The following is a 27,851-nucleotide window of genomic DNA, read 5'->3' as shown; positions in this document are numbered from 1 at the left end:
GAGATATATATACCATGGACATCCCTGTAGATTCTTAAGGTGAACTTACCGTTTACATAATTTAGGAAACAAATTCCTTGCAAGATTAGGAGAGGAAGAGGAAATATACCAAAACATATGGTCTTATAGCAAAGAGAGTTTTATAAATATCAAAAGCACATCGTTTTCTTTTCCTCCCCTCCCAATAGAGTACAGGCTCTACTCCCTTTCTAGATTATACATCTGTGAATTTGAAAGAACAGAAAGAATTTGATAGCCTTCAGTTGTCGCAAAATTTCAGAGCCCCAGCATCTTCCTTCTCAGTGTTTCTGAAGGAGCCAGTGTTATTCTTGATGCTGTAGCAACTAAAGAATAAAAAGAGGAGCATTCCATGAAACGAAAGTCCCAGTTTATAACATATCTCATTGCTTGTTAATAATCTTTGATTTCCTAATGACGAAATACGGTTCTCAAATGTGTGTAATTCCCATCTCAATGAAAAGGAGTCATGTACACAAAGCTGGAATTTGATGCAATGCCACTTTGAAATAGAGTGTTTCTATAACACTTGCTTTTGAACTTCAAGTGAGAACCATAACATGTGAGAAAGAATTATGACAAGGACAACCTAATTTAAGTTTTATAAATTTTAGGAAATGTCATCTTTTTATTGGTTTCAGAGACTTTTTCAAATGTTTTAAACACAATTTTCAGATAACAATAATGAAAAGCTGAGCCCCAAACCAGGGACAGGTGAACCAGTTTTAAGTTTGCACTACAGCACAGAAGGAACAACTACAAGCACAATAAAACTGAACTTTACAGATGAATGGTAAGTTAATATTTTTGTAAAGCTGTTCTTAGCCGTTTTGTAGGATTGTATTAGATATTATTTTAGCACTTCATCATCTTTATGTTTTGTTTTGCTGTAATGCATTGGTTCTCAACTTTAGTATGCTTCAGATGGCTTGAAGAGGTTGTTAAAACACAGGTTAGTGGGCCCCACTCTTGGTTAAGTTTGAGGTGGGATTAGAGAATTTGCATTTCTAAAAAGTTCCCAGGAGACGCTGATGTTGTTGGTCCTGGAATATTTCTTCTGATAGAAAATGCAAAAGATAAAAAAATAATTAATCACCAATAGACCATTAGTGCTAAAAAATAAACCTAACATTTTGGAGCTTTTTGCAGTCTTGGTCCTAATGTACATATATGTATGTATGGTTTTTGGGTTTTAAAATGTAGTTTTAAATCATACTGAACATATTCTGTTCTCTCCTGCATTTATTTGGCCTAACTCCATAATAAATATTTCCACATTTCTACTTAATTTTCATAAATACAAATTTAAAAGCTGTGTAATATACCATCAGTTAGATTTACCATAGTTTACTTAACCATTTCCCTTTCATCAGGTGGTGAATTTGTTTACCTTTGTTTAAAATGATAAATATTTTGTTTACAAGCTTTTTCCTACCTTTAAGATTATTGATTCGAGATGTATTTTTAGAAGTGAATACTATCTAGGTCATAGAATGTTGCCAAATTATTTTCAAAGGGCTCTTCTGTGACTACATTTCTCCCAGCAGCATAGGAAAACGCACACATGTTGCAGTCCCCAGGCCAGTGTTCAATATCAGTATATTCATTTATTTTAAACTTGTGTATTTGATCTTAAAATAATTGTCATTTTTATTTAATTGATTCCTAGTAAGGTTGAACTTTATATTTTGTCTAGGTTCTCTTTAATGACATTTCTGATTATACTTATGGTTCATTAATCTAGTTAAATCTTATGTTTTAAAAAAACCAAGTTATGTGAGCCTCTTATATTCTTTTCATGGCCTTTTGCTTGGGACAGCATCCAAAATTTTGTATTTAAATTTATTGCTATATTAATGTGATTTAATATATAGGTAATATAATCTTTCTTAATATATAAATAATTACATATTAATATAATTATATGATTAATATGTAATAATCTGATAACCAATATATTAATTATGTTATGTAATTAATATATTATTATATTAATATATTCAGTTGTATATTATTATATATTATATGCTGGTATAATATATAAATAATATGTAGTTATATATTATTTATTAATATATAATTATATGTTGATATGTGATATTATTTATTCCAATTCACTGGTTTCCATTTGTGTTTATATGTGTATGTATTTTACATTAAAATCTTTGATTAAGTAGTATTTTCAAATATTATTGAAATCCTTCTATGTTCCAGAGACTATTCTAGACACTGGGGATGCATCAGTGAAAAAAACTGGCAAAAAAACCCTGTCCTATTGGAACTTACATTCTAGGGGAAGACAGACAATAAGCAGAGTAAATAAGTGAATTGTATAGTATGGTAGGAGGTACTAAGTGCTATGGGAGAAAATAGAGCAAGTAAGGGGTGATTGGGAGGCCTAGGGCAAGGGTAGGCATCATTGAGAAGATGGCATTTGGACAGAAACTTGAAGGGTAAGAAGGAGGAAGCCATGCATAAATCTGGAGGAAGAGCATTGTAGGCAGAGAGAAAGCCAGTTCAGAGGCCCTGAAGCAGGAACAGACAGAGTACATTCAAAGAACTTTAAGAAAACCCGTGTAGCTGGAGTGAAATGACCAAAAGAGAAAGTAGTAGCAAAGAAGGTCAGCCAGGTAAGTGAGGAGCATATTTAAAAGGATATAGGATGTCTCTGATGGCTGTGTACAGACTGGGCCATAGGTAGAAGCCAGGTGACCAGTTGAAAGACTTTGACAGTAAGAAAGGTGGGAGAGGTGGAGAGGGCAGTGGAGATAGTAAGAAGAAATTGGATTCTCGATACATATTTGAAGGCTGAACAGTCAGTAGAATTTCTAATTTCTTTATGAGCCCTAGCATTTGAACTCAGCGTCTTATAATCATGCATGATATCTGTGACCCTTTTTCTTAATACATAATTTAAGATCATAGAAGATTGTTATTCTTTATGTCTTTCCTATTCTACTCTCATGTTTCTGTACAGAAAAGGCTGGTTTTTTATAAAGCATCTCACCGGAGCATTTTTTTAGCAAAGATCTTTAGTCCCACTCTTCTTTTGAATGCGACTTTTCCTTCTCTAAAAACTGACCATGAATTACATTCTCTCATTCATTGGTTTATTTCTTTATCAAAAAATAATTAGCTTTTTTTTCTGATTATGAAAGAAAAAAGGAAAAAAATGGTAAAAGGAGAATGCAGGAAGGTATGCAGTCTTTTTCATCTCTGCCAGTATGGAGTCTTGCTTTTATTTTAGTTTCTTTGATGACAGAATGAGGCAGTAGAGCACACTAAGAGCTCGGATGTTAAACTTGACAAGGTGTTGAACCTCTCTGAATCTCAGTGTTTTCATCTGAAAACGGGCATATTTAAGAGAACCTACTTCAGAGGTTTGTTGGGAAGATTTAATGAGATCACACAGAAAAAGTACATAGCACTTGGCACATTGATGGGCCCGTGATAGGCCCACATGCCAGCTTTACGTTACCATCGTTTGTAAACTGCCTTTCGTATCCTTTGCCCATTTTTCTACTGCAGTGTTTATCTTTTTCTTATTGATTTATAAGAACTATTTATTTATTACAGAATTAAGTGAGGATGACACCATTTGTCTTTCATCTGTTGCAAGTATTTTTCCCAGTTTGTTGTTTGTCTTTCAGTTTACTGACGGTAGTTTTGCTTTATGGTTTCAGCCTGTGAGCTCATACTTAGAAAAGCCTGTCCTTCCCAGGATTAGGGGGAAAGCTTCTTCTTATTTTCCTCTTACAGTTCTGTGATTTTATATCAAAAATACGTGTTTAATCCTTCTACAGTTTATTCTGCCATGAAGTATGACGTAGAGCTATAGCTTAATTTTTCCACGTGACTGTTCCTTTGTCTTAGTACCATTTATTGAACAATTTATTCTTTTTTCTGTGATTTAAAATGCCATATTAACATATGCTAAATATATTTACTTGGTTACATTGTCTTTTCCACTAATGGCTCTGTTTTCCTACATCAGTACCATGTTTTAATTATCATAACTATTATACACTGAGCATTTTATTTATGCCTGTATCATAGCTTTCTCAATGGAAAAAAAAGATTTCTATATCACATTGGCTTCTCTTTACCAAAATTGCTATATATTTCTTTCTGGTTAAAAAGAAATAACATGTTTGTTGAAAAAAACAATTCAGAACCTAGAGAAAAGTATGGAAAAACTCACTTGGCGATAATCCTACTGAGATGACGCTTAACATTGGTGCATAGCCTTTCTGACATTTTTCTCTGCATATATACCCATGTAGATATACATTCTTTAAAAAAAAAAATCATATTATACATGGGTGCCCTTTAAAAAAAATCAAATTGACTTTTGCAGTTAACCTAAAAGAGTTTCTATAAAATCTTGGCCAAAAGTCCATGATAATCTGCATTGTTTATTGAGTCACTGCTATATGTCTGTAATTAAGTACTGTAATTGTTAAGCTTTTTTTTTCTTGTTCACATTTATTCTAAATCTAAGAAATTATTGCATTTCTATGAATTTAATTTTAATCTTAGATTGTTGTACATTTTCCTCTATTTTCTTTCCCATTCAAACCCCACCTTACACATAGGCCATGATTTATCACAGAATATTCATTGAAAATTATTTAAATACATCTAGTATTCTGCTCTAGCCAAAAATGCTGACAGAATTATAGTCATTATCAGGTAGGTATTAAAACTAAAACATGAAACATTATCCTAGCCTTCTACAAAACCATAGTGATCAGTCACCTGCCATATTTGAACAGCAACCCGGAAGTGGAAGTGATCCACAGAGGGCAGTTCAAGGACCAAAGAACTATCCGGGTCTCTTTTCAAGTATTAATTTAAAAATAGCCTAGAACAACAAAGTCTGAAAGGACATATGATCAAAGTCTGTAAAACCAGGAAGAATTGGGATGCGGTGAACCATCTGTGGGGAGGACAAGAAGGGGGTCTATGTAATTAAATTAAAATTCAATAGAAATATATACCTGATTATAGAAGCATCAAAATCGTGAAGAAGTGGTGGTCCTTTTGTATTTTTAAATCTCTTTTTTAAGGTTAAAGGGAATTAGAATAATCACCTTGATCTTTGAAAGTGGTGTTTTACAAGTACTACTAAATTAATAAATCCTATATTTTATTTCTGGTGTGACTTTTTTATTGTTTCTCTAGTTGTAAAATGTAAAAATCATCCTAAAAGTTCGTATTTATTAACTTCTTGGTGGAACCACTTATTTTGTTCTGATGGTAGGAGCAGTACTGCCTCAAGTTCTAGAGGAAATGGGAGCCATTGCAAATCCGAGGGTCAGGAGGGACCCTTGGCCCCAGAGAGCTCTGTGCAGCCACCGGGGGACAGTGACACAAGTAAGGGTGTTGTTTTGCTTTCATCATTATGAAAACCCAGTGTTCGATGTCCACCTGCTTTTCTGTTCCTTTGCGGCAGCAGTTCTGTTTCTTGTTTTTAATAAATTCCCTTTGCCGCAGTAGTCCAGATATTACTATTGATGAACAGATAGCAAATGCAAATGGCGGGGGCCTTACACATTTTAGATGGGGAGTCACAGTGAAGCACAGTGTCTCTCTGTGGACACAGAGGCCAGGCCGGTGGTCATCGCACTGAAAATATGTGAGATGTAAATGTTAGTTTGAATGATCTTTTTATACTTAGCAGCAAAATCCATAGTATCTGCCTTGATTTTTTCAAAGACTATGGGTGGCTTGTAAAGGGAAAAAAGGAATAAAATTTGAATGGGTTATGAGTGAATCTTATTTCATACAGGAAATGCCATTTAGGGACTTTTTCAGAACCCTTTCCTAGAATATTTTTCATGACCATTATATGAAATAAGTGTCTAGTACAGAGCCTGGAAATGCAGATTTTCAATAAATACTTGGTAAATGAAGGAATAAATGAATTCTACTTCTTATTAAATGAATAGGTACCTCAATGTAGCAGTTTACAAGAATTAAATATGTGTAAAAGAACTGTCTGGTGAGCGGATGTGCAGTCAGGAACAAAAAAGACTGATCCCTAATGGTCTTGGAGTTAAATCCCAGAAATAAATATTTTCAGTGGCCAAAACAGAATTTATAGTAGGGTCAACTTTACTATTCATGATAGTTGGGATTATACCAGATACATAATGAAGGGATAGAAAAATACTCAAGTTTTAAGTTTAGATTTTGTGAAGTTTAGCAAAAAGGCAAGACCAAGTAATGTCAGTTGTGAGGGGTGATTGAAAGCAGAAATTCTGAACGAAGAGTTCATGAAGGTCCATGCGTGGGCTTTGGGAGGAGGCAGTGGGCAGGATTTCTCATCCATCCTTGATAGTGTTTGTACAATTTGGTTTGTACATATATATTTGCATTATACTGAGGGGAGGATATATCTGAGTGTCAGAAGATTCTGTGATTGAAAAAAGATCAGGAGCTACTTATAAGAGGAAAGCTAGAGTTTTCAATTGGTATTTATTTTTATTTTTAAAAAATTGGATTTAATGGTAATTTGGTCTATTTATTTCCCAGAAGCTCTTGAAGAATCATCAGAGGATGTGACAACATATCAGGAAGGTACATCCTCAGAAAACACTCAGAACCGTATAGATACAGGTGAGTTGTCTTGTTCTGTTTAGATAATTGCTTCATGTGAGAAAATAAGCCATAATTTGTTACCCTCTCCTGAGTTAGAGGCCATTTCCAAATAGATGTGTTACGGAATTCTCTCCCTACAGGGAGAGCTTCCAGTTAGATTAAACAATGTTGCCTACAAGACCAACTGTTTCACCTTATTTTCTGACAGCACAATCAGATAAATTCACATCTGAGCCATCAGATTCCAGCTCAGGAGAAAGAAATGACTTCAATCTTGATAGCTCTTGTGGGGTTCCAGAAGAATCCACTTCGTCTGAACAAGGCAAGGAACCAGGAACTTCAGATCAAACCAGCACTGAAGGTGCTCCCGATCAAAATACCACCAATCCTGAGCCTCAGTCACAAACAGAAGCCATCGGGCCTTTGGCTCACGAGGAAACATTAGCCAGGGACTCTGCTCTCCAGGACACAGATGACAGTGATGACGACCCAGTCCTGATCCCAGGTGCAAGGTATCGAGCCGGACCTGGTGATAGGTTGGTAAATTTTTGATTAAAATGAACTATAAAAAATACAATTCACAGGACTTTGAAGTTACATAAAGGAATCTCTCCATTTTTTACAGTTGCTTTCTCTAAGGGTGTCTCAGTCATATGAACTCAGAGTTTTTTAAACTGTAAATGATTTTATGTATTACATTCTTTGAGCAAACTGCATTAAGAGGGGAATACAAAGTCTCACTGCTCTGTCTCTCCAGCGTTGAGACTTGCTGCTCCTCAATTTACAGACCAAGAGAAAGGAATGTTGAGAACGACCAACAGGCTATGTATGAAGTCAGGGTTATATTTAGCCATCAGACTGCCCTGTAGACAGCCTGGCCTTTATCAGTTTTGTTTCATTTAACATTCAGTTTCTTTAATGTTCTGTTTTTCTACTGACCCTGGGTTAAGGTAGTGTGATAGAAGTTCTCTTTTAGAGAACCTTATGTTTTTCTGTGATTTCTACTAAATACCTCAGTTTAGAAAATGAAAAATTACACCAAATAACCAACGTAACTACAATAAAGAATTGCTCACATGTTCATATAGTTTTCTCATTTTTTATTTTGTGTGATCATATGAATATATCTTATTTTTTAGTAGATAAAACAAATCTTTCAAAGCGTATTGCATTCCATACTTTTTAAAAGCTGTTTCTGCAGATAATGCTATCTTATTTCATTATAAGCTCTGCCCTTTCCCAGAGAATAAAATTTTATCTTTAAGTTCCTAAGCTTAAACAAGTGTGAAGAACCATTTCACATATTTCCATGCTCAATATACTGTTTATGAAATATTCTGATGTTTAGGTCAAGTGAGAAATATAATAAAAAGATGATATAACAGTGCCATTCTTTAGTGATAAATTAATGATCAAGAACATTATTATGTGGGTTTGAATCCTGGTTTTACTACTTAGCTGTATTTCCTCATTTAAATTACTTAATGTTTTTGTAAAGTTCAGTTTCCTTATCTATAAAACGGGGCTATGACTATCTAGAATGGTTATGAGAAATTTTAAAAATCCACCAATTGTTCAGTCCTAGGACCTTTCCAGTTTGAAAGCACTAAGTAAACGACAGCTGTGTTAAGCAACCAAGATGTCTGTGTGGCTACTCAGACTTTAAAACCAATTACAGTGAGAATGGCTTTAGGGATGAGGACTGACCGAGGACAAGCGAAAATCCCAAACAGTACTGCTTGAGTTCAGCAAAACTGCCTTTTGTAACTAGGAGAGGATATTTATTTATAATTTAGTTATGTATCTTTAGTTGCAAATCTTCCTTTAGTTATATTTAGTCAGAATGCTTATTAGGCAATGGCATTGTTTTTAAATGTAAAGGATGCAATCCCTCCCATTAGCTGTACTTAGAAATTAACCAAACATCTTCTCTTTACCTGCCACACATTAGTCTTTAGCATTTTTCGTCTCTATTTTAGACAAGTTAAACTTAGTTGTTTCTTTCCAGACCCAGAGGGATATCATCACCACTTCACGTGTACAGATAAGGTTAGCAAGCATAGCACAATTTGAAAATCAAATTGATGGTTTCTAAAATCCAGGGTGGAGAGTCTATAATTATTTTAGGCTTATACATTTATGGCCTTCTATTTATATAAGTGAATATATGTCCTTGTTTTTTTCTGTACTTATGTAACTTAAAGTGATGCGGAGGTCATAATTGAAAATAAAATTTAAGTATACACTTCCTAGTAAAATGGACCATATCATTTACCAGGTTTATTTGTTTAAATAAGAAATTAATATATTTTTAATAGATATTAGATACTTGCAAAATAATCCTAATTATTTAGCATCTTCTATCGAAGCTAATTATAACACTTTTATACCAAGCCTGCTTTATAGCTGAGGAAACTAAGGTGCTAAGCAGAGTTTTTATATATTCTAGACCTAAAAAGGTTTTTTATTTGTTTGGTTTTTTAAACACAGTAGTATAACATCAGTGAGAAGGAGGATTTGGTGGGGAGAGTGGGTCCTAGAGAACCTAAAACTTCTTGTGGCGTATTATCCCTAGTTTGAAGATATGACCTGAAACTATAATATCTTTCCATTGAGCTTGATCGTTTATTTATCATTTTCATAATACTTAAATGATTTATGTTTTAGGGATTCGCCTAGGGTTTGGATCTGCCACATAGTTGGCACCAGTAGCCTCATTGCTCCAGGAGGCCCAGGTGCTAACCTAGAGCAGAATGTTTCAGAGGCAAGGAAATCAGGGACAGTGGCCTTGAGCTGACCCTGCTGCATGTGTGTACTCTCAAGTTCGTGCTCTCAGGGTTAGATCCAGATCTGACACCTCATCTGGGTCTACATTGGCTTCCCTGATTTTTAAAAATTATTTATTACATATTATTTAATATTCTGTATATTCAGTTCAGGAATATAGCCTTAGTTTGTCCCATATATTATTTTGTTTTATTCTGTAGAACATAGTGGTGAACTTACTGAAGAATAATAGAAGAATAATAAAATTCTTACCCTTTAAGAAACTTACTTCTTAAAGAAGCAAGGACAAATCCACAAGCCATGGAACAGTTTTAATCAATAAGTGAAGTGAAATACAGTGTTACATGTATGTACATTCCAAGGTGATGCTAAAGGATTATAGTGACTTTCACAACTACATCAGTTTTTCTTTGAAATTGGCATTATTCTTTTCTAACTATTTGCCAAAAATTTTTAAATCGTGAAAAAATCTTCCTCCTGATTTTTTTCTAAATAATTTTTATAGTTCCTAACTTCCTTAGCACCATCTTGATTAAGTCTTGAACTACCTGTATAAGATATATTTTTAATATTTCTGCACCTTTCTAAGGATCCTTCATCCTTGAGACAACTGCCCATTTATCTTCTCTATTTGGAGAATAGGTATGTTGACTTTTATTCTTAAGAGAGAAAGTTGAGGATATTTTGCTTCTTAAGAACACGAAAAGAATCATTTACCAGCTTGTAAGTAGGCATTTGATTTCTGAGAATTTCTGTTTCCAAAGGGACAAAAGATTTCAAAGCTCTATTGTAAAAATCGTACCATTTGGTTCTTAGTATCTAAGGATACATTTCGTACTTCGATGACGTGCCCAACTAAGAAGACGCATGTCTTAAAGTTCCTTCATTGCTGCCGCTTGAGAAGCCCAGTCGAGATTAGTTTGGTTGAAGTAAAGAAATGGCCCTAATATGAAAAATGGTAAACGTATATACTTAGATCTGTACTTTAATGTGTATAAAGAATTACATAGTCGATCTCATATTTTTTTTTGCCCCAAATTTAATTTTTGACATGAAAGCTAAAAAGTTTGTTAACTAAGCCATTTTTGACACACATTTAATAAAAATATCAAAACAGTTCTTTGCAATGCAAAGTAATAATTTCTTTGTAAAGATTTGCATTTATAATCTGGTTAGATAAATATGACTTGGGTTTTCACTTTTGGGCTGAGATCAAGCATGAGAAGGAAATGTCTTAGAAAATAAAGGCCTTAACAACTAACATAGATGTTTTAAAATGGAATGCTGTTCTCATTAACGATAGCTGGTCTCGGTACAAATACAACTGGGACTGTCTATAGCAGAAGTCAGCCGACTTTTTCCTAAAAAGCCAGGGAGTAGATAAAGCAAAATGGAGGCTCTTACGTAGGTATTTATATAACCATTTAAAATGTAACTGTTTACAAATGTAAAAACTGTTCTTTGCCTACCGGCTGTTAAAAAACAGGCAACTGGCCAGGTTTGTCCAAAGAGCCATAGTTTGCTGATTCCTATTCTATAGCGAGTTACTCTTAGAGAAGCACAACTGTAGTCTGTGGTAAAATGCCTCTACTGGTAGATATACAGAGTTTAAAACAATGAAATCAGTGTCTAAATCACCACATATTTGATCCCCTTTAACTTTGTCTAGGGCAAGAGCATAGAACTTTAAATGGAAACTAAATTGAAGAAAGAAAGAATCGTTTAAACACATACTTTCCAATGATGGTATTAAAAAAACAATAAATAAAAGTAGTGTGTGTATCCCTTAGTGATTTTATGTACTGGATTTAGAAATGTAAACGTGTGCCCTTGGAATGAAAGGAACATGGTATGGTTTTCTATTTATACGGTCTTCACATAAACTGTTTCCCCAGTGCCAAATCAATCTTACGGTAAATCGTATGATGGCCTGGCTGGTAGCTCTTTCTTTTGCCAAACCCAAGAGGTTTTTTGCTCTGTGAGAAGCATTTAAGTGAGCTTCCTGAAGAAGTTCTCACATAGTCTTGAAAGTTTTTAGTTATGGACTCACTCAAGAGGCTCTAAAGATTTTTTCCATAAATATGAAAGATCTTACTTGTTAACCACTTTTTAAAAAAGTTTTTTTATGTGCATAGAAATGTGGTTCCATTTACCTAGTCTGGACTCTGTGGAACATAGCCTTGATGTGTGAAGTCAGAATTCTTCGTGTGTTCTAAATTTGCCATCATCTCTTTAGTCATCATCACAATCACTCTCCGTATTTCTAATGATTCGAGTGTATTCTTTGTTCAAGAAAATTGCAGAGAGAAAAAAAAAAGTAACCGTAGAGAAAGAAATGAACTCCTAGAGAGTTAAAAGCTCTGTTACTGTTTGCTTGCTTGCTCTGCAGTGTATGGTTAGGACAAGTGAGTCAGCTCAGGGCTTAATGATTTTTTCTGAAAAGAGCAGCACAGCCCTGGGGAGCATAATGTAGGTGTTTGCAGGGGATGGCCTTGGTGCTGTGAGTCAGTGCAGCGCCCTACACTCTGTGACTGCTTCGGTTCTCATCTATTTCAAGATAAAAGGGATTAAGTGCAAAGTCTTCCTTCTGCTCTGTCTTCAGTGAGTGTTTCTGTTTCTTTAATTTCCTCATACATTTAGTTGAATGACATACTCTCACATAAGACCTTAAATCACAAAGAGAAACAAAAGTTTTCTTAGATTTAGGTGATTAACGATTAAAGTGGTGACCTTAATGCTTTAAATATTTGGTTCTTTGAAGTCTTTGTGAGTGACTTTAGTTATTGTGTTCCCTTCACTAGATTTAATATCAGAGGAACAACAATAGGTGATAGAATAATGAGGTAATTCAGTATGTTCCTTCATTATTTTATTTTTTCTTTATGATGAATTTGCCAGGTCCTCTTTTTCCACAGCTAACCACCTTTCCTATTAACAGTTAATCCTTCTTTAAACTTACTGAACTCTAAGTGCTAAGCATTGTAAAGCAGGTTGCTTTTCACAAACTATATTTAGCTGCATGCACTGCATGGGAATAGAACGAAAAGAAATTTCCTGTGTGCGGATGTGACTGATGTTCACTTCCACGTGTGTCATATGACAAAGTGACTACACTCTAAGATGGTGTGCTTTAAAGTAGTGGTCACTCATTTTGAATATTTTGTTGAAGAATGCAACTTACTTTTTTTAAAACTTGATTGAGCTACCAATTAGCAATAGCAGCTTTTTGTTATTATTCAAATGTACTCCTTTTCCTTGAGATCAAGAAGTTAAAGTGGACTTGAGTCTAATTCTGTGCATAGGTTTAAAATCCTGTTTGTTTTTTTTTTAAAGAAAGCTGTTTTCTTATAAATAGCTTAATACTTAATGTCACATGTCAAGATGATCTCTAACTCTCAGACACTTCTGTAATTTGAAGACTAACAGTGGGGTACGTTTTTAAATACAACTTTAAAGTGAACTTCAATCCCATTGTTCATCTACCCTAAACCTGGTTTACTGACAAAATCAATCTTGTCCCTAATTCCAGTGACACATGTCTGTTATTTGCCATTCATTAGTTTCTAAAACAAGGGGGATTATAAAACATAAAATGGAATTTGTTTCAGGGCTCTTTGACTTTCTGCTTTATACCTTTTATCCCAAGTACTCAAAGCCAGTTTCTGCTTTTACAACTATGAACTAATAAACGTAAAGCAGAAAATGTGACGCTTCCCTTCCCTCAGCGCTAATGAGATTAGACTCCTTCTTTACCTCACTTCTTTCTTTCCTACATGGAGATCGTCTGGAGCAATTTCTCAGCAAAGGTAGTTGTTTCCTGACACGTGTAGTCTGCCTCCCCTTTTAGCAATTGGTGATGCTCAAGGAATGTAGAGCTCTGCTTAAGATAAAATTGAAAAAATAAAATTAGAAACACAAAGTTATTGCACGTTATTATTTGTGCTGCTCACATAGCAGGGGACAGTTGGGGACTGTCCTGTAGTGTTCTGTGACTGTGTCTTACTGTAATCTGCTGAGATTCTGAATGATCAGTGCCATATTTAATCTTTTAATAATAAATAAAATGGTGGTCGTCCCTACTCTTCACTCAACTGCTATTACCTCATTGCCTTTCACCTGGTCTCCTATTCAAACGGTCCTCCAGCTGCTTCCAACTGTGTCCTCATCACAGCCGCTTCCAGGGGCTCTCCAGTGCTTGTGAGAGACAAAAACTCCAGCTCCTTTGCCTGGTATGTAGGGCATTCTCTGTTGTGGTTGCTGCCAGAAATTGCTGGACCTCTCGACAGCAGACCTATTTGGAGTGTCTCTGAATACACTTAATGCCTCTGTTGCTCTACTCACTCGGTGCCCTCTACCTGAAATGCCCTCCTATCACCATCACCATCCTGTTGGCCACCTCAACTCAACGTTCATCTTAAGCTGCTTCTTTTTAAAACTTTTCCTGGCCCATACATTCCATAGTCCCAAGTAGGACTGCGCATTTCTTCTGTGTGCGCTTCCGTCCATCTGTTAACGCTGCCTGTAACACTTCACTGGTATGCGTATGTATATGTATAGAAGATGTAAGCACCTCTAAGGCCAGCCCAATAGTACATACATGCAGGGGTGCCTGGGTGGCTCAGTTGTTAAGCGTCTGTCTTCGGCTCAGGGCGTGATCCCAGGGTCCTAGGATCAAGCCCCGCATCAGGCTCCTCCGCTGGGAGCCTGCTTCTTCCTCTCCCACTCCCCCTGCTTGTGTTCCCTCTCTCGCTGGCTGTCTCTCTCTCTGTCAAATGAATAAATAAAATCTTAAAAAAAAAAATAGTACATACATGCATATGCAAATAAGAGTTGGCAAAGAAGACATCTTTTTATCTAAAACTCTAAGTTTTTATCCATATCTCCTTAGATGATCTGGCTTACTGTTTTCTTCCTTTGATTTCCTAAACTTGAAATAAATAAAAAGCTATGAATTATCGTCCCTTGAATAAGGGTTTGAACTGTGTAGATCCACTTATATACAGATTTTTTTATAAGTACAGTACTATAAATTTACAGTACTGTAAATTTTCTCTTCCTTATGATTTTCTTTTTTTTAAATATTTTTTTAAAAGATTTTATTTATTTGAGGGAGAGAGCACAAGCAGAAGAAGGGGCAGAGGGAGAGGGAGAGGCAGACTCCCCGCTGAGCGGGGAGCCCAATGTGGGGCTCAATCCCAGGACCCTAAGATCATGACCTGAGCTGAAGGCAGATACTTAACTGACTGAGCCACCTAGACACCCCCCCTTATGATTTTCTTAATAACATTTTCTTTTCTCTAGCTTACTTTATTGTAAGTAGATAATATATAATACATACAATGTACAAAATATGTGTTACTTGCCTATTTATGCTATCAGTAAGCCTTCTGGTCAATGGTAGGCTATTAGTCAGTTTTTAGGGAGTTAAAAGCTTAATGTAGATTTTCAACTGCACGGGATGTGGGGGGGGGTCCATGTCCCTAATTCCCACGTTGTTCAGACATCAACTGTATTGTTTCAGAGGTCGCACAACCTTCCCACATATTTGATGACTCCTTAAAAAGACTCACAGAACTCAGATTCACTTGTAATTATGACAAAGGATAAGACGCATCAGACAGAGTCTGGAAGAATCTAAGTATATATAAGCTTCCAACATTCTCCCTCCCAGCATGGGCCGTATAACGTACTCCTTCCTTCAGCAAGAAAATGCAGTAACGCTTGTGTAGTGTTTCTGTCCAGAGAAGCCTGCTTAAGATTCAAAATCCAGCATTATTATTGGGGGCTGGTTATGTAGACATCCTCCACACCCAACCACAGCTACCTAAATTCCAGACCCAGAAGGAAACTAGGTGTTCATGTTATTTATTACAGGCGATCTGGGCAAGCAGGTACATTAGGATTCAGTGTTCCAGGCAGGCAGTACATTGTAGGGAACGTTCCACAGGTCGAGTTCCCAGATGCCAGCGAAGGGCCAGCCTTGGAAGCTGACCCTTCTAAAGATAGCAGCATCCAGGCCCGCTGTCTCGTCACTTTACGAATACATTTTGAGGGAAAAATACATTCCCCACCCCTACACGCACGGAACCCGTGTCCATGTCTTTTTTTTTTTTTTCCTGCCGCCAGAGTTGTCAAGGATTTATTTACCACAAAGTGTGCACGCGAGCTATCTATTCACTTCCCACGCTGTATAGCCTGGGATCGATTTGGTGACTCTGACGGCCAGCTGGGCCTCTCTTTCCACGATGGCTTTGTGGTTCTTGGAGGAAACATTGTGAGCGATCTCAGAACAGTAAGATCTCTTGCAGAACAGGAGTGCTTCCAGCAGGAACTTCCAGAAGCTGCTGGGCAGCACGTGCTGTTTTCTTGTTGCCCTAAGTGATCTGACACTTCACAGTGGTGTCACAAAATTTGGGAAATACTGCATTATGTATAAACCTCTTTTTGGGATTCACAAAACTAGCATGACGAAGCGTCTCAGAAAACTTGCAACCAAAAAACTCTTCAGCTTTGCTTAATCCCTTACTTTGCACATTTCACAAACCCATCTTGTGGAACACCTACAGAAATCTCACAATTTGGAAAGGGCTCTCGCAATTACGTTCTGAATTGTGAGTATCAAGTTCGTTAGCTACCTAGACTAGAAGACTCTTTCACACCTGCACAGTAAGGGATTTCTTCCTATAGGTTAACTCAAAATTCACCTGCTAGAATTCTACTCATGTCCTTATGTTCTGTCCTTAGTACAGTATCCTTTTATATTAACCTCCTTTGGCTAACTGAATTACTCCTTAAGTCATTTAATTCCCTGTTAAATAAATCAGTCATCTCCCAGTCTTTGATTAAGCCCTTTTTTCTACCCTAAAATTTCTTTGTTCTCCCACAAGGCATTTTAATAACACCAATAATATCAATTAATTTGTACCACTCCAGCTGAATATAATGGTGGGTGGTGGTGGTGGTGGTGGTGGTTTTGGTTTGCCCTGGTTTTAAGTAGGCTTCACGCCCAGTGTGGAGCCCAGTGTGGGGCTTGAACTCACGATCTTGAGATCAACACCTGAGCTGAGATTAAGAGTCGGACTCTTAACCGACTGAGCTACCCAGGCGCCCCTGTAATGGTGTTTTATAAAAGGATTTACCATATTGAAAACAACAGGCAAAGTAATTAATATTTCATATTTTTAGTGCTGTTTAATTTCTCCTTATGTTTTAGTCTGGTCCTCTAACTTCTAAATGTGCCAATTTATTTTTTTTTAAATAGAGCTTATAGACTATTTCTGATTTTTATAACTTCCTAATTTGATCTTGGAATTATCTTAAATTTTGCTGACCATTTAGAAACAGAATTTTCTAGAATATGCTGTATTAAAAATAAAATACAAAGACTTTTAGGGAAGAGGAAGGGATCAAAATACAAAGTCGGGAATCCAAGTTTTTATTTTCTTAGGTCAATTATATGTTAGATTCGTTCTAGGTTTTTTTTTCTATTAAATTCTGTCTCCCAAATAAATAGCTGATACCTTGAGATGTTTTTGTTTTTCCTTTGACATTTCTTGATGAATCAGTTTCATATTTATTATTTTATCCATTCAATAAACCTGTATGAACCAAACAGTGTGGTGGAAGCTGGTGATAGAAGGATAATGACAACACAGCCTTCATTAGCTCTTGGTTCATTGGGATACACAGACACATACAAATAATTTTAAGTTAGTAATTGCAGCGATAGAGTTTTTCACAGGCGCTGGCATCATCAAGGGCTCTTCACCTAATCTAAGGAGGGGGAGAATTCTATTTTTTGTAATTCTTGGTTTGTGACACACTATCATTGTTGATTCATGTTTGGTTCCTTTTCTTTATTCACTTACTTAATAATAAGTAAATATCCATAAACCCACCACCCAACCCAAAACTGAAAGACTACCAGTAACTTAGATCTGTGTATACTCCTCTCCATTCTGTCCCCCTGCCCACCTTACCGGGGCAGCCACTCTTCTGAATGTTATATTTATCATGCCTTGCTTTAAACAAAAAATTATCACAAATATAAATGCCAAAATAATATATCATTTAATTTGTTTTACCCACTTTTAAACTTGATAAAAAAGGATATCATCTGGATATGGGATTAGGATTTGCTATTTCTTTCTCAGTCGACATTATGTTAAGATTCATCCATGTTGTTACATGTAGCTGGTGCTCAATTTTCTGCTATATAGTAATCCATTATATGACTGTTCCATAATTTATCCCTTTTTCTGTTAATGGGCATTTAAGTTTTCAGTTTTGCTATTGTTAACAGTGCTGGTTTGAACATTCTGAAACATGTCTCCTTGGGCTTTTCTGGGGTGCATAGCCTACCTAGGAATGGAATGTTTAATTTTACAAGACAACCTCAAATTGTTTTCCAAAGTGGGAGTGTAAATTAATACAATCACGAAGTAATCACATTGATCCACAACTTGGTTTTGTCACTTTTTTTTATTTTGCTAATTGATTTGGTGTACAGTGGTATCTCATGGTTTTGATTTTCATTTCTCTATTTACAAAATGAGATTATGCATCTCTCATTTGTTTTTTGGCTATATCTGGTTTTCTCCTGGGTTGTTTTAATTGAGTTGTTTTTCTTTTCCATGTTGATTTTTTTATTATTTATTAAGGACTTCTTAGTAGATTTTTTATATTAACTTGTATCATTTGTAAGTGTGCAAATATTTTGTCTGGTTTGTGATTTTTTTTAAGCCGTCTTTTGAGGAACAATTCTTAATTTTAATGTAGTTGAATTTTATCATTCTTTAATGCAGATCACTTTTTTTTTTTAAGATTTTATTTATTTATTTGACAGAGAGACAGGCAGTGAGAGAGGGAACACAAGCAGGGGGAGTGGGAGAGGGAGAAGCAGGCTCATAGCGGAGGAGCCCGATGCGGAGCTCGATCCCAGAACGCCGGGATCACGCCCTGAGCCAAAGGCAGACGCTTAACCACTGAGCCACCCAGGCATCCCAGATCACTTCCTTTTATTTAAGAAATCCTTACTTACCCTGGAATTCCAAAAGCTGAAAATTTTCTTTTGAAGTTGTCTTTTGACAATTTAAGATATTAATCCATCTGGAATTTATTTTTATTTATGATGTATATGTGTGCCCATGTAGATAGCCCTGTTTTCCTAGTTCATTTATTAAATGTTGAATTTCCCCAGGGTGCTGCTATGCTACCCATCATATTACAGAGTTCCTTTCCATATAAACACAGGTCTGTTTCTGGGCTCTCTGTTTTGTTCTATTGGGCAGTTGTTTGCCTCTCCATCAATATCATACTCTTATTATTACTCTATCTTTATAATCTTAATATCTTCTAAGTCTCTTCAAGTCTCTTCTCTTTATTTTTCTTTAGAAAGGACTTAGCTATTCTTTGTCCTTTAGTCTGTTTTATGATCAACATTTTAAGTTCCACACACGAGTCATCAGATTATGATTATAGTTGTAATAAACCTGTAAATAAATTTGGAGAATTGACTATCCTCAACAATATTAAGTTATCTCTACATTTATTTAGATCTTTTAAAAAATGTCTTTCAGTAACATGTTATAATTTCCTACAAATAAGAATATCTTTATTTATAGACACTTTCATCTTCATTGCTGTTGTAAATGCATTTGTTTTAAACTTGTGCTCTCCTAATAGTTTGTTGCTCGTGTTTAGAAATTCAGTTGACTAGGGGCGCCTGGGTGGCTCAGTCATTAAGCGTCTGCCTTCGGCTCAGGGCGTGATCACAGGGCCTGGGATCGAGCCCCACATCGGGCTCCCTGCTGGGAGCCTGCTTCTTCCTCTCCCATTCCCCCTGCTTGTGTTCCCTCTCGCGCTGGCTGTCTCTCTCTGTCAAATAAATAAATAAAATCTTTTTTAAAAAAAAGAAAGAAATTCAGTTGGCTTGTATAATGATCTTATATCCACCCAAATATTTTTCTGTTATATCTATTAATTGGCATGTAATTTCCTTTTAGTTTTTTGGTTTTTTTTTATATAGACAGTCATATCATTGCGAACAGGAGTTTTCTTTCCTCCTGTTCATTCTTACTGCTTTCTGTGTTTTGGTTAATGAGGATAGTAAAAAATCACACCTTGTTCCTGATTTTGAAAAGAATGTCTGCATGAGTTTATTTAGGTTGGTGTTTTAGGGTTTTTGTAGATTCCCTCTATCAGGTTAGGGGGTTCCCTGCTGCGCTAGTTTACTAACAGTTTTATCATGAATGAATATTGATTAAATCAAGTACATTTTCCTCATCTATTGAGTTATCATGTATTTTTTCTCCTTTAACCTGCTAATACAGTAGATAACACTTGGAAATGTCCTAATATTAAACAATTTTTTGGGATGCCTGGGTGGCTCAGTCAGTTAAGCATCTGCCTTCAGCTCAGGTCATGATCCCAGAGTCCTAGGATCAAGTACCACATCAGGCTCCTTGCTCGGTGAGAAATCTGCTTCTCCCTCTGCCTGCCGCCCCCTCCGCTTGTGCTCTGTCTCTCTCTCTCTGTCTCAAATAAATAAAATCTTAAAAAAACAAAACAAAAAAACCCCACCAGTCTTTCAGGTGTGTCTTATGACCCAGAATGGAGTCTATTTCGGTGAACGTTCAACTTGAGAAGAGTGTGTATTCTGCTATTGTTGGTTGAAGTAGTCAATCGATGTCCATTGTATCCAGTTGATCAGTGGTGTGGTTGAGTTCAGCTGTGTCCTTACTGTCTGCCTCCTGGATCTGCCCCTTTCTGAGACAAGGGTGTTGAAGTCTCCAGCTATAATAGTGGATTCATCTATTTCTCCTTTCATTTCTGTCATCTAGTTCTCCTTTCATTTGCCCCATATATTTTGACCCTCTCTGGTTAGGCACATATGCCTTAACAATTGTTCAGGGGGAATTGACTCCTTTGACATTGTGTAAAGCTCTTCTTTATCTCTGATACCTTTGCTTACTTTGAAGTCTGCTGCGTCCAAAAAAAGTAGTTATTCTTGCTTTCTTTTGTTCAGTGTTAGCGTGGTATGTTTTTCTCCGTACATTCACTTTTAATCTTATGAGTCTTTAAATGGATTTCTTATAGACAACAGATAGTTGGGTCATATTTTTTGATCCACCCTGATAATCTGTCTTTTAATTAATGTATTTAGAATACTGGCATTAGAAGCAATTATTGATATAATTGGATTAATGTCTACCATATTCTTTACTGTTCTGTTTGTTCTTTGTTCCTATTTTTATCTTTTCCTTTTTCTCTGCCTTTTGTGGTTTGAATTCAGCATTTTATATGATTCCATTTTCTCTCCTTTCTTAGCATATCAGCTATACTTCTTTTTTAAACTTTTTTTAGTGGTTACCCTGGAGTTTACAATGTACTTTTACAACTAATCCAATCTACTCTCAAATAATATTATACCACTTCACAGGGAGTGTGTCTATCATGATAACAAAACCCTAAGTCCTTCCTGTCCCTTGTATCATTGCTGTCGTTCATTTCACTTGAACATAAGCAGATAGACACGTAAGATACATACATAAACATACATCATGAAATACATTATTGCTATTACTATTTTGAACAACTACTATCTGTTAGATAAACTAAGATTAAGAAAAATGAAAGTTTTTCTTTTATCTTCACTTACTCCTTCTTTGGTGTTCTTCCTTTGTTTCTGTAGATCCTTGTGTCTGATTCACATTTTTTTCCTTCTCTACAAAGAACTTCTTTTAACATTTTTTGCTAGACAGGTCTATTAGCAACAAATTCCTTTACTTTTTGTTTGAGAAAGTATTTCTCATTCACTGAAGAAGGATAACTTTTCAGGGTACAGAATTCTGGGTTGGTGATTTTTTTTTCCCTTCTCAGTGTTTTAAATATTTCACTTCATTCTCTTCTTGCTTCATAGTTTCTGAGGAGAAGTTGGATGTGATTCTTATCTTTGTTCCTCTCTAGGTAAGATGTTTATCTTCCTCTGGCTTCTTTCACGATTTTTAAAAAATCTTTGATTTTCTATATATTTTTTTAAAGACTTTATTTATTTATTTGACAGAGACAGCCAGCGAGAGGGAACACAAGCAGAGGGAGTGGGAGAGGAAGAAGCAGGCTCATAGCGGAGGAGCCTGATGTGGGGCTCGATCCCATAACGCCAGGATCACGCCCTGAGCCGAAGGCAGGCGCTTAACCGCTGTGCCACCCAGGCGCCCCTTATATTTTTTTTTTTAAGATTTTATTTATTTATTCGACAGAGATAGAGACAGCCAGCGAGAGAGGGAACACAAGCAGGGGGAGTGGGAGAGGAAGAAGCAGGCTCCCAGCGGAGGAGCCTGATGTGGGGCTCAATCCCAGAACACCGGGATCACCTGAGCCGAAGGCAGTTGCTTAACCGCTGTGTCACCCAGGCGCCCCAGATTTTCTATATTTTTAAAATGATATGTCTAGGTTGTAGGATTTTTGTATTGGTTTGGCTTGGTTTGTTTGTTTGTTTGTTTTTGGTATTTATCCTGCTTGGTGTCCTCTAGGCTTCCTGGATCTATGATTTGATGTCTGACATTAATTTAGGGAAATTCTTAGTCATTATTATTTCAGATTTTTATTTGATTTCCTCTCCTCTCCTTTCCTTTTCTTTCTTCCCCTTCTGGGATTTCCATTATGCTTATCTCACATCTATTGTAGTTATCCCACAGTCCTTGGATATTCTGGTTTTAGGGCTTTTTTTTCATTCTTTGTTTTCTTTGCTTTTTGGTTTTCAAGGATTCTATTAATATATCTTCTAGGTCAAGGATTTTTCTTCAGCCATGTCCAGTCTATTAATAAGCCTGTCAAAGGCATTCTTCATTTCTGCTACAGTGTTGGGTTTTTTTTTTTTATTTTGTTGTTTGTTTTTTATCTCTGGCAGTTCTTTTTGCTTCTTTCTTAGGATTTCCAGTGCTCTGCTTACATTGCCCATCTATTCTCACATGTTGTGTACTTTATTTATTAGCGCCCTTAATTAATTGTAGTTACATTAATCATAGTTGTTTTAAATTCCTGGTCTGTTAATTCCAACTTTCTCTGTTTCTTCAAATTGTGTTTTTTCTCTTTTGGTGTGCATTGTCGTTCTTTTACCAGCTATAGATGATGTACCACGTAAAAGGAAATGCTCTAACTAAACTAGTAGTGTGGTGCTGAGCTGTGAGGGAGGGGAAGCATTCTACAGTCTTAAGATTAAGTCTCAGTCTTTTAGTGAGCCTACATCTCTGGCCTTTTGAAGTGTTCCTCGGGTTCTGTTTTGTTTTGTTTTGTTTTGTTTTTTCTTTCCCTTTAGGTGGGATAGGATGGCCAGAGTGGGCTATAGTTGGCTATTTCCCTCTTCTAGGTTTGTTAGGCTTTGATTATTTATTATAATAATACTGGGGTTATCATTAACCCCAGCAGGTTAGGCTCTAGTTAACTAGTTTCCCCTAAGAGCAGACCTTACTAAGAAGAGAAGAGTGCTCTGGCATTTTTCAAAATGGTTCCTTTTCCCCTCTCCCTGCCAGAAACCCAAGAGGATTTTTCTCCAATATTTTGTGTGGTGATCTGGTCTGTCTCCTTGAGGTAAATCTGAAAATATTGTGGGGAAAGGCCCCTATGACTGGGTTCCTCCACTGGAGTTTTTAATTCTCAAAGCTGTCCGCATTGAGTCTCCAGCAGTTCCTCGGTCACAGTTCAGGTATTCTTACCTCCAAGTCTCTGTTCTGCTAAGCTGTGACTCCCTGTTTACCTCTTTGTCTCTCCAATTTTAGGGAAGCAGTTTGCCCTGTGTCCTCCCCTCTCTTATGGATCCAGGAAGAGTTGTTGATTTTTCAGTCTGTTCAGCTTTTTGCTTGTCAGTTTGAAGTGAGGACTTTCAAGCTCCTCCTGTGTAGAACTGGGTTAGACAACCTTTGTGTTCCTGGGATAAACCTAAATTGATCATGATGTATTATCTTTTTGATACATTGTTGGATTTGATTTGTTGATATTTTGTGAAGGAGTTTTGTATCTATATTTGGAGTGGATTTTCTTACATTTTCATGATCCTATTTTTGGTAAAAAGTTACACTAACATCAGAGAATGAGTAGAAAAAAATATTTCCTATTTCCAGAGTTTGTATAAGATTGGAATGATCTTTTCTTTAGAAGTTTAGTAGATCTTACCTATAAAACCATCTGGACCTTGTGTTTTCTTTTGGAGATGGTTTTTAAGTATTAGTTTACTTCTTTAATAGCTATAGGACTGTTTGTACTATCTCTTTCTTTAGTCAGTGTTAGAAAGTTTTTAAAAAATGTGTCCGTTCATCCAAGTTTGCAAATGTATTATACTGTTTTTATTGTCTATTTAATTTCTACTGTCTTGAGTTATAACCACCTTCTTATTCATAACATTATTTATTTGAACTCCCTTAATTTTTTCTTCATCATCATGGTAGAACTCTACATTGTTACTCTTTTTGGTTTTTTATTTCTGCTTTCTCTCTCTTTATTATTTCCTTTCTTCTGTTTTCTTTGAAATTACCTTGTGGTTTATTATTTTTTTCCCCTAACTTCTTAAATTGTATACATTTAGCTTTTTTTTCAGTAACATCTAACTTGTGGTTAGAGAATGTGGTTGTGTTAAATGCATTCTTTGAAATTTATAGAAACTGACTTTGTGGCCTTGTACATGTCAAATTTGTAAATGTTTCGTGGGCCCTTAAAAAAAATATTACTCTAATTTTTAATGCGGAATTTTATATATGGCCAGTAGATCAAGACTGTTAATTGTGTTGTTAAAATTATTTATATTTTTGATGTTTGTGTGTTTGTTTTGTCAGCTTGACATATAAAATAGAGAAGCGTGTTGAAGTCTTTACTATAGTGGTGGATTTATCTAATTCTCCTTGCAGTTTCGTCATTTTCTTTTTAAATGCATTTTGAGGCTATTTTTATTCAGTGCATATATGTTAAATTGTTATATCTTCTTGGTAAATTGAACTTATTATATATGTAGTAATCTTCTCTATTCTTAATGCTGCTTTTTATCTTTGTTTGTCTGATGTTAATATAACCAAGCCACCTTTTATTTGATTAGTATTTGCATAATATCCTTTGGCTTGAAACTTTTCCTTGTCCTCATGCTTCCTGTGTATCTTAGACAGTTTCCTTTTTTTCAATTGGTGAATTTAGTCTATTTAAATTTACTATCATTATGGCTATATTTAAACTTGTTTCCAACTTCTAATTATCCTCTTTTACCATTTTTTTTTTTTTACTTTCTTGCTTTTTTTAGGATTAAGTTTTTATCTTTTTTTTTTTTTAGTTTTGCTTTTCTATTTTTTCCCCCATTGCATTGGAATTTATACTTACTACGATTTTATTGTTTACTTCTGAAATTTTATGGTTATGTAACTTTATAATGTCTTTTATGACTTTTATGACTTTTAAATTGGGTGCCAAACTAGCAAAGCTATCATAAAAGAATGAATAATATTCTCCAAAACAACATTGCATTTGGTAGGCTTTTAATAAATATTTGTTTGCTGATTGGCATTCTTCATACATATGTATCATTTTAATTTTCATTCGATCAAATTTGCAAAGTAATAAAGTACAAATTATTTTCAACGACCTATATTTTTTCAGTGTTTCCTGTGAAATACCCTCTAGGAAAGTTATTTCAGTATACTCATTTTAAGCTTATCCTGTTAACTGAGTTGGACATTACCTGATTGTATATGTAGGTATAGTATCTACCATTATTTTTATTTTCTAATTTGAAATTTCTGCACTTGAAGCTTTTTTTTCTCTTAGATAATTTTCTTACAGTGGGATAGTGGTAGGTGCCCTAATCTTGGATCAAAACTGTATAATACAAATCACATAACTTGAGATCTAGATTTTATTTATTTATTTATTTTCCTCCAAATTTTTATTTAAATTCTAGTTAGTTATATAGTGTAATACTGGTTTCAGGAATAGAATTCAGTGATCCATCACTTACATATAACATCCAGTGCTTATCATAATAAGTGTCCTTAATGCCTATCCCCCATTTAGTCCATCCACCACCCCTCCATCAACCCTGTTTGTTCTCTATCATTAAGAGTCTCTTATGGTATGTTCCCCCCCCCCCCGTTTTCCCCTTCCCATATGTTCATCTGTTTTGTTTCTTAAATTCCACAAGTGAAATCATATGGTATTTGTCTTTCTCTTGACTGATTTCACTTAGTACAATACACTCTAGCTCCGTCCACGTCATTGGAAATAGCAAGATTTCATTCTTTTTGATGTCTGAATAATAGAGATCTAGATTTTAAAATTAGAATGGTTAAGCCAAACAAACATTAAGCAGTAAATTAGACCATATTCTACAGCTAACTTTTAAACGAAATGAACATTTTTGACCTGGTACTGTCCTCACTAGTTCTTAATTATCATCTCATTAAGCATTCATCTTTAATTTTGTCCACACATCTTGTTTTAAATAATTTGAGCTTCTATCTAAATTCTTAATTTGTTATATAATTTCTTTTCCCATTTATAGCTCCTGAGGCTTTTGGTTTGTCAGCAAGCTCATTTCTGTTTCCTCTGCTACCTGATGCTCTGCTTTCTTAACAAAAGAGTTTTTTTCTTTATTGGTTTTTTGCTAATCACGTATTTGTATCTGATTCAGAGTGTCTTCTCTTCTATTTCAGAAAAAAGAGAGATCCAACTATGTTTCTTTGGAGAGCATTTAAACTCTTAATCCTTCTCATATCACCTCTGAATCAGAAAGAGAAAATCAGAGTAAACATTTCACGTTTTTACATGGAAGTTTCTAACTATGTAATTTAAAAATTTATGTGTAGACCCCTATTTCGGATATACAAAGCATAGGATAAAGTTTTTAAAATGCTTTTAAATAAACCTGTACAACTTACAGTATACTATTTTATGAAAAAGAAAATACCTTTTTATTATAAAAGTAGGAGTACAAAATTGTTACATAATTGTTTAAAAAAGTGTTACTGATGATTGGTGTCTGGTTTTCTAGACCCTTTGTATGCATACATAGAATTTTCCCCCTAAAAATTATTTTTAACCTATGTTGCAGGTTTGGCAGTATAATGCCTACATTTTTCACGTAGTTGATTATGGATCCTCCTTATCTTTTTTATTTTATTTATTTTTTTAAGATTTTATTTTTAAGTATTCTCTCTTTCCAACGTGGGGCTCAAACTCACAATCCTGAGATGAAGAGTCTCAACTGAGCCAGCCAGGTGCCCCTTCCTTATCTTTTTTAATGGTGGTATAAGTATTCCAATATATGGATGTAACGTAATTTATTTAATTAATGTCTTTTCCCTTTGAACATTTAGATTATTTCCAGTCTTTCTGAAAGTACACAACAGAAGTTTCACTACAGTGGAAATTTATATTGTACAAATGTGTGTATAATCTAAATATAAATAATATAAAAAATTTAATATTTGTGTATTTATTTGTTTTGTGTTGCATACATTTTTTTAAAGTAAAATTGCTGCATCAAAGCAAATACATTTTTTTCTTGAAGATTTTTTTTATTTTGGGGGCACCTGAGTGCTTCAGTTAGTTAAGCGTCTGACTCTTGGTTTTAGCTCAGGTCATGATCTCTGCATCATGGGAGTGAGCCCCATGTTGGGCTCCATGCTCAGCACAGAGTCTGCTTGAGATTCTGTCCCTCTCCCTCTGCCCCTCCTCTCCCTGTCTTTCCCTCTGCCTCTCACTCTCTCTCCCTTTCCTTCTCTCCCTTTTTCCCAAATAAAATCTTTTTTTTTTTTTTTAAGATTTTATTTATTTATTTGACAGAGATAGAGACAGCCAGCGAGAGAGGGAACACAAGCAGGGGGAGTGGGAGAGGAAGAAGCAGACTCATAGCGGAGGAGCCTGATGTGGGGCTCGATCCCACAACGCCGAGATCACGCCCTGAGCCGAAGGCAGACACTTAACCGCTGTGCCACCCAGGCGCCCCTAAAATCTTTTTTAAAAAAAGATTCTCTTTTTTTTTCCTCCACGTAATCTCTACACCCAATGTGGGGCTTGAACATACAACCCCCAAGATCAAGAGTCACATTTGCTACCGACTGAGCCAGCCAGGTGCCCCAGCATATACATATTTTAAATTTTAATAGGTATTATTTAATTTCTAGTGAACTGGAACTCAGTATATTGCTGGTGGGAATTTAAATTGGTGTAACCACTTTGGAAAATTGTTTGAAAGTATCTGTAAAGCTGAACATATGCCCATGCTGTGGTCTGGCTGTTTTCCTGCTAGGTATATACCCAGCAGAAACATGGACATATGTTTGCCAAGGACACGGACAGATGTTGGTAGTAGCAGTAACTTAATAATCAAAAACTGAGAACAGCCCAATGTCCACCGACAGTTGACTGGATACATGAATTATAATGTAGTCATACAAAGTCATATT

General features: G+C 35.6%; 1 protein-coding gene across 7 annotated transcripts in view; it reads left to right on the top strand.

The window, feature by feature from the left end:
- Window positions 1-27,851, top strand: part of DCAF6 (DDB1 and CUL4 associated factor 6) — a 132,831-nt gene that overhangs the window by 90,935 nt on the left and 14,045 nt on the right. For 4 of the 7 annotated variants that reach the window (XM_087859076.1, XM_045797447.2, XM_045797445.2 and 1 more), the window contains 5 exons: window positions 694-811; window positions 5,282-5,394; window positions 6,556-6,639; window positions 6,830-7,157; window positions 12,210-12,251. In XM_087859076.1, coding sequence (XP_087715202.1) covers window positions 694-811; window positions 5,282-5,394; window positions 6,556-6,639; window positions 6,830-7,157; window positions 12,210-12,251 — 685 coding nt within the window. The remainder of the gene's footprint in view (window positions 1-693; window positions 812-5,281; window positions 5,395-6,555; window positions 6,640-6,829; window positions 7,158-12,209; window positions 12,252-27,851) is intronic. The other 3 variants (XM_045797449.2, XM_045797446.2, XM_045797444.2) reach the window with 1 other exon arrangement.

The sequence above is a fragment of the Ursus americanus genome, chromosome 2 (assembly GCF_024610735.1).
Source record: "Ursus americanus isolate L20-20 chromosome 2, mUrsAme1.1.p, whole genome shotgun sequence".
Taxonomy (NCBI): domain Eukaryota; kingdom Metazoa; phylum Chordata; class Mammalia; order Carnivora; family Ursidae; genus Ursus; species Ursus americanus.
The sequence above is the reverse complement of the archived record's forward strand: the minus strand, read 5'-3'. Positions and strand labels throughout refer to the sequence as shown.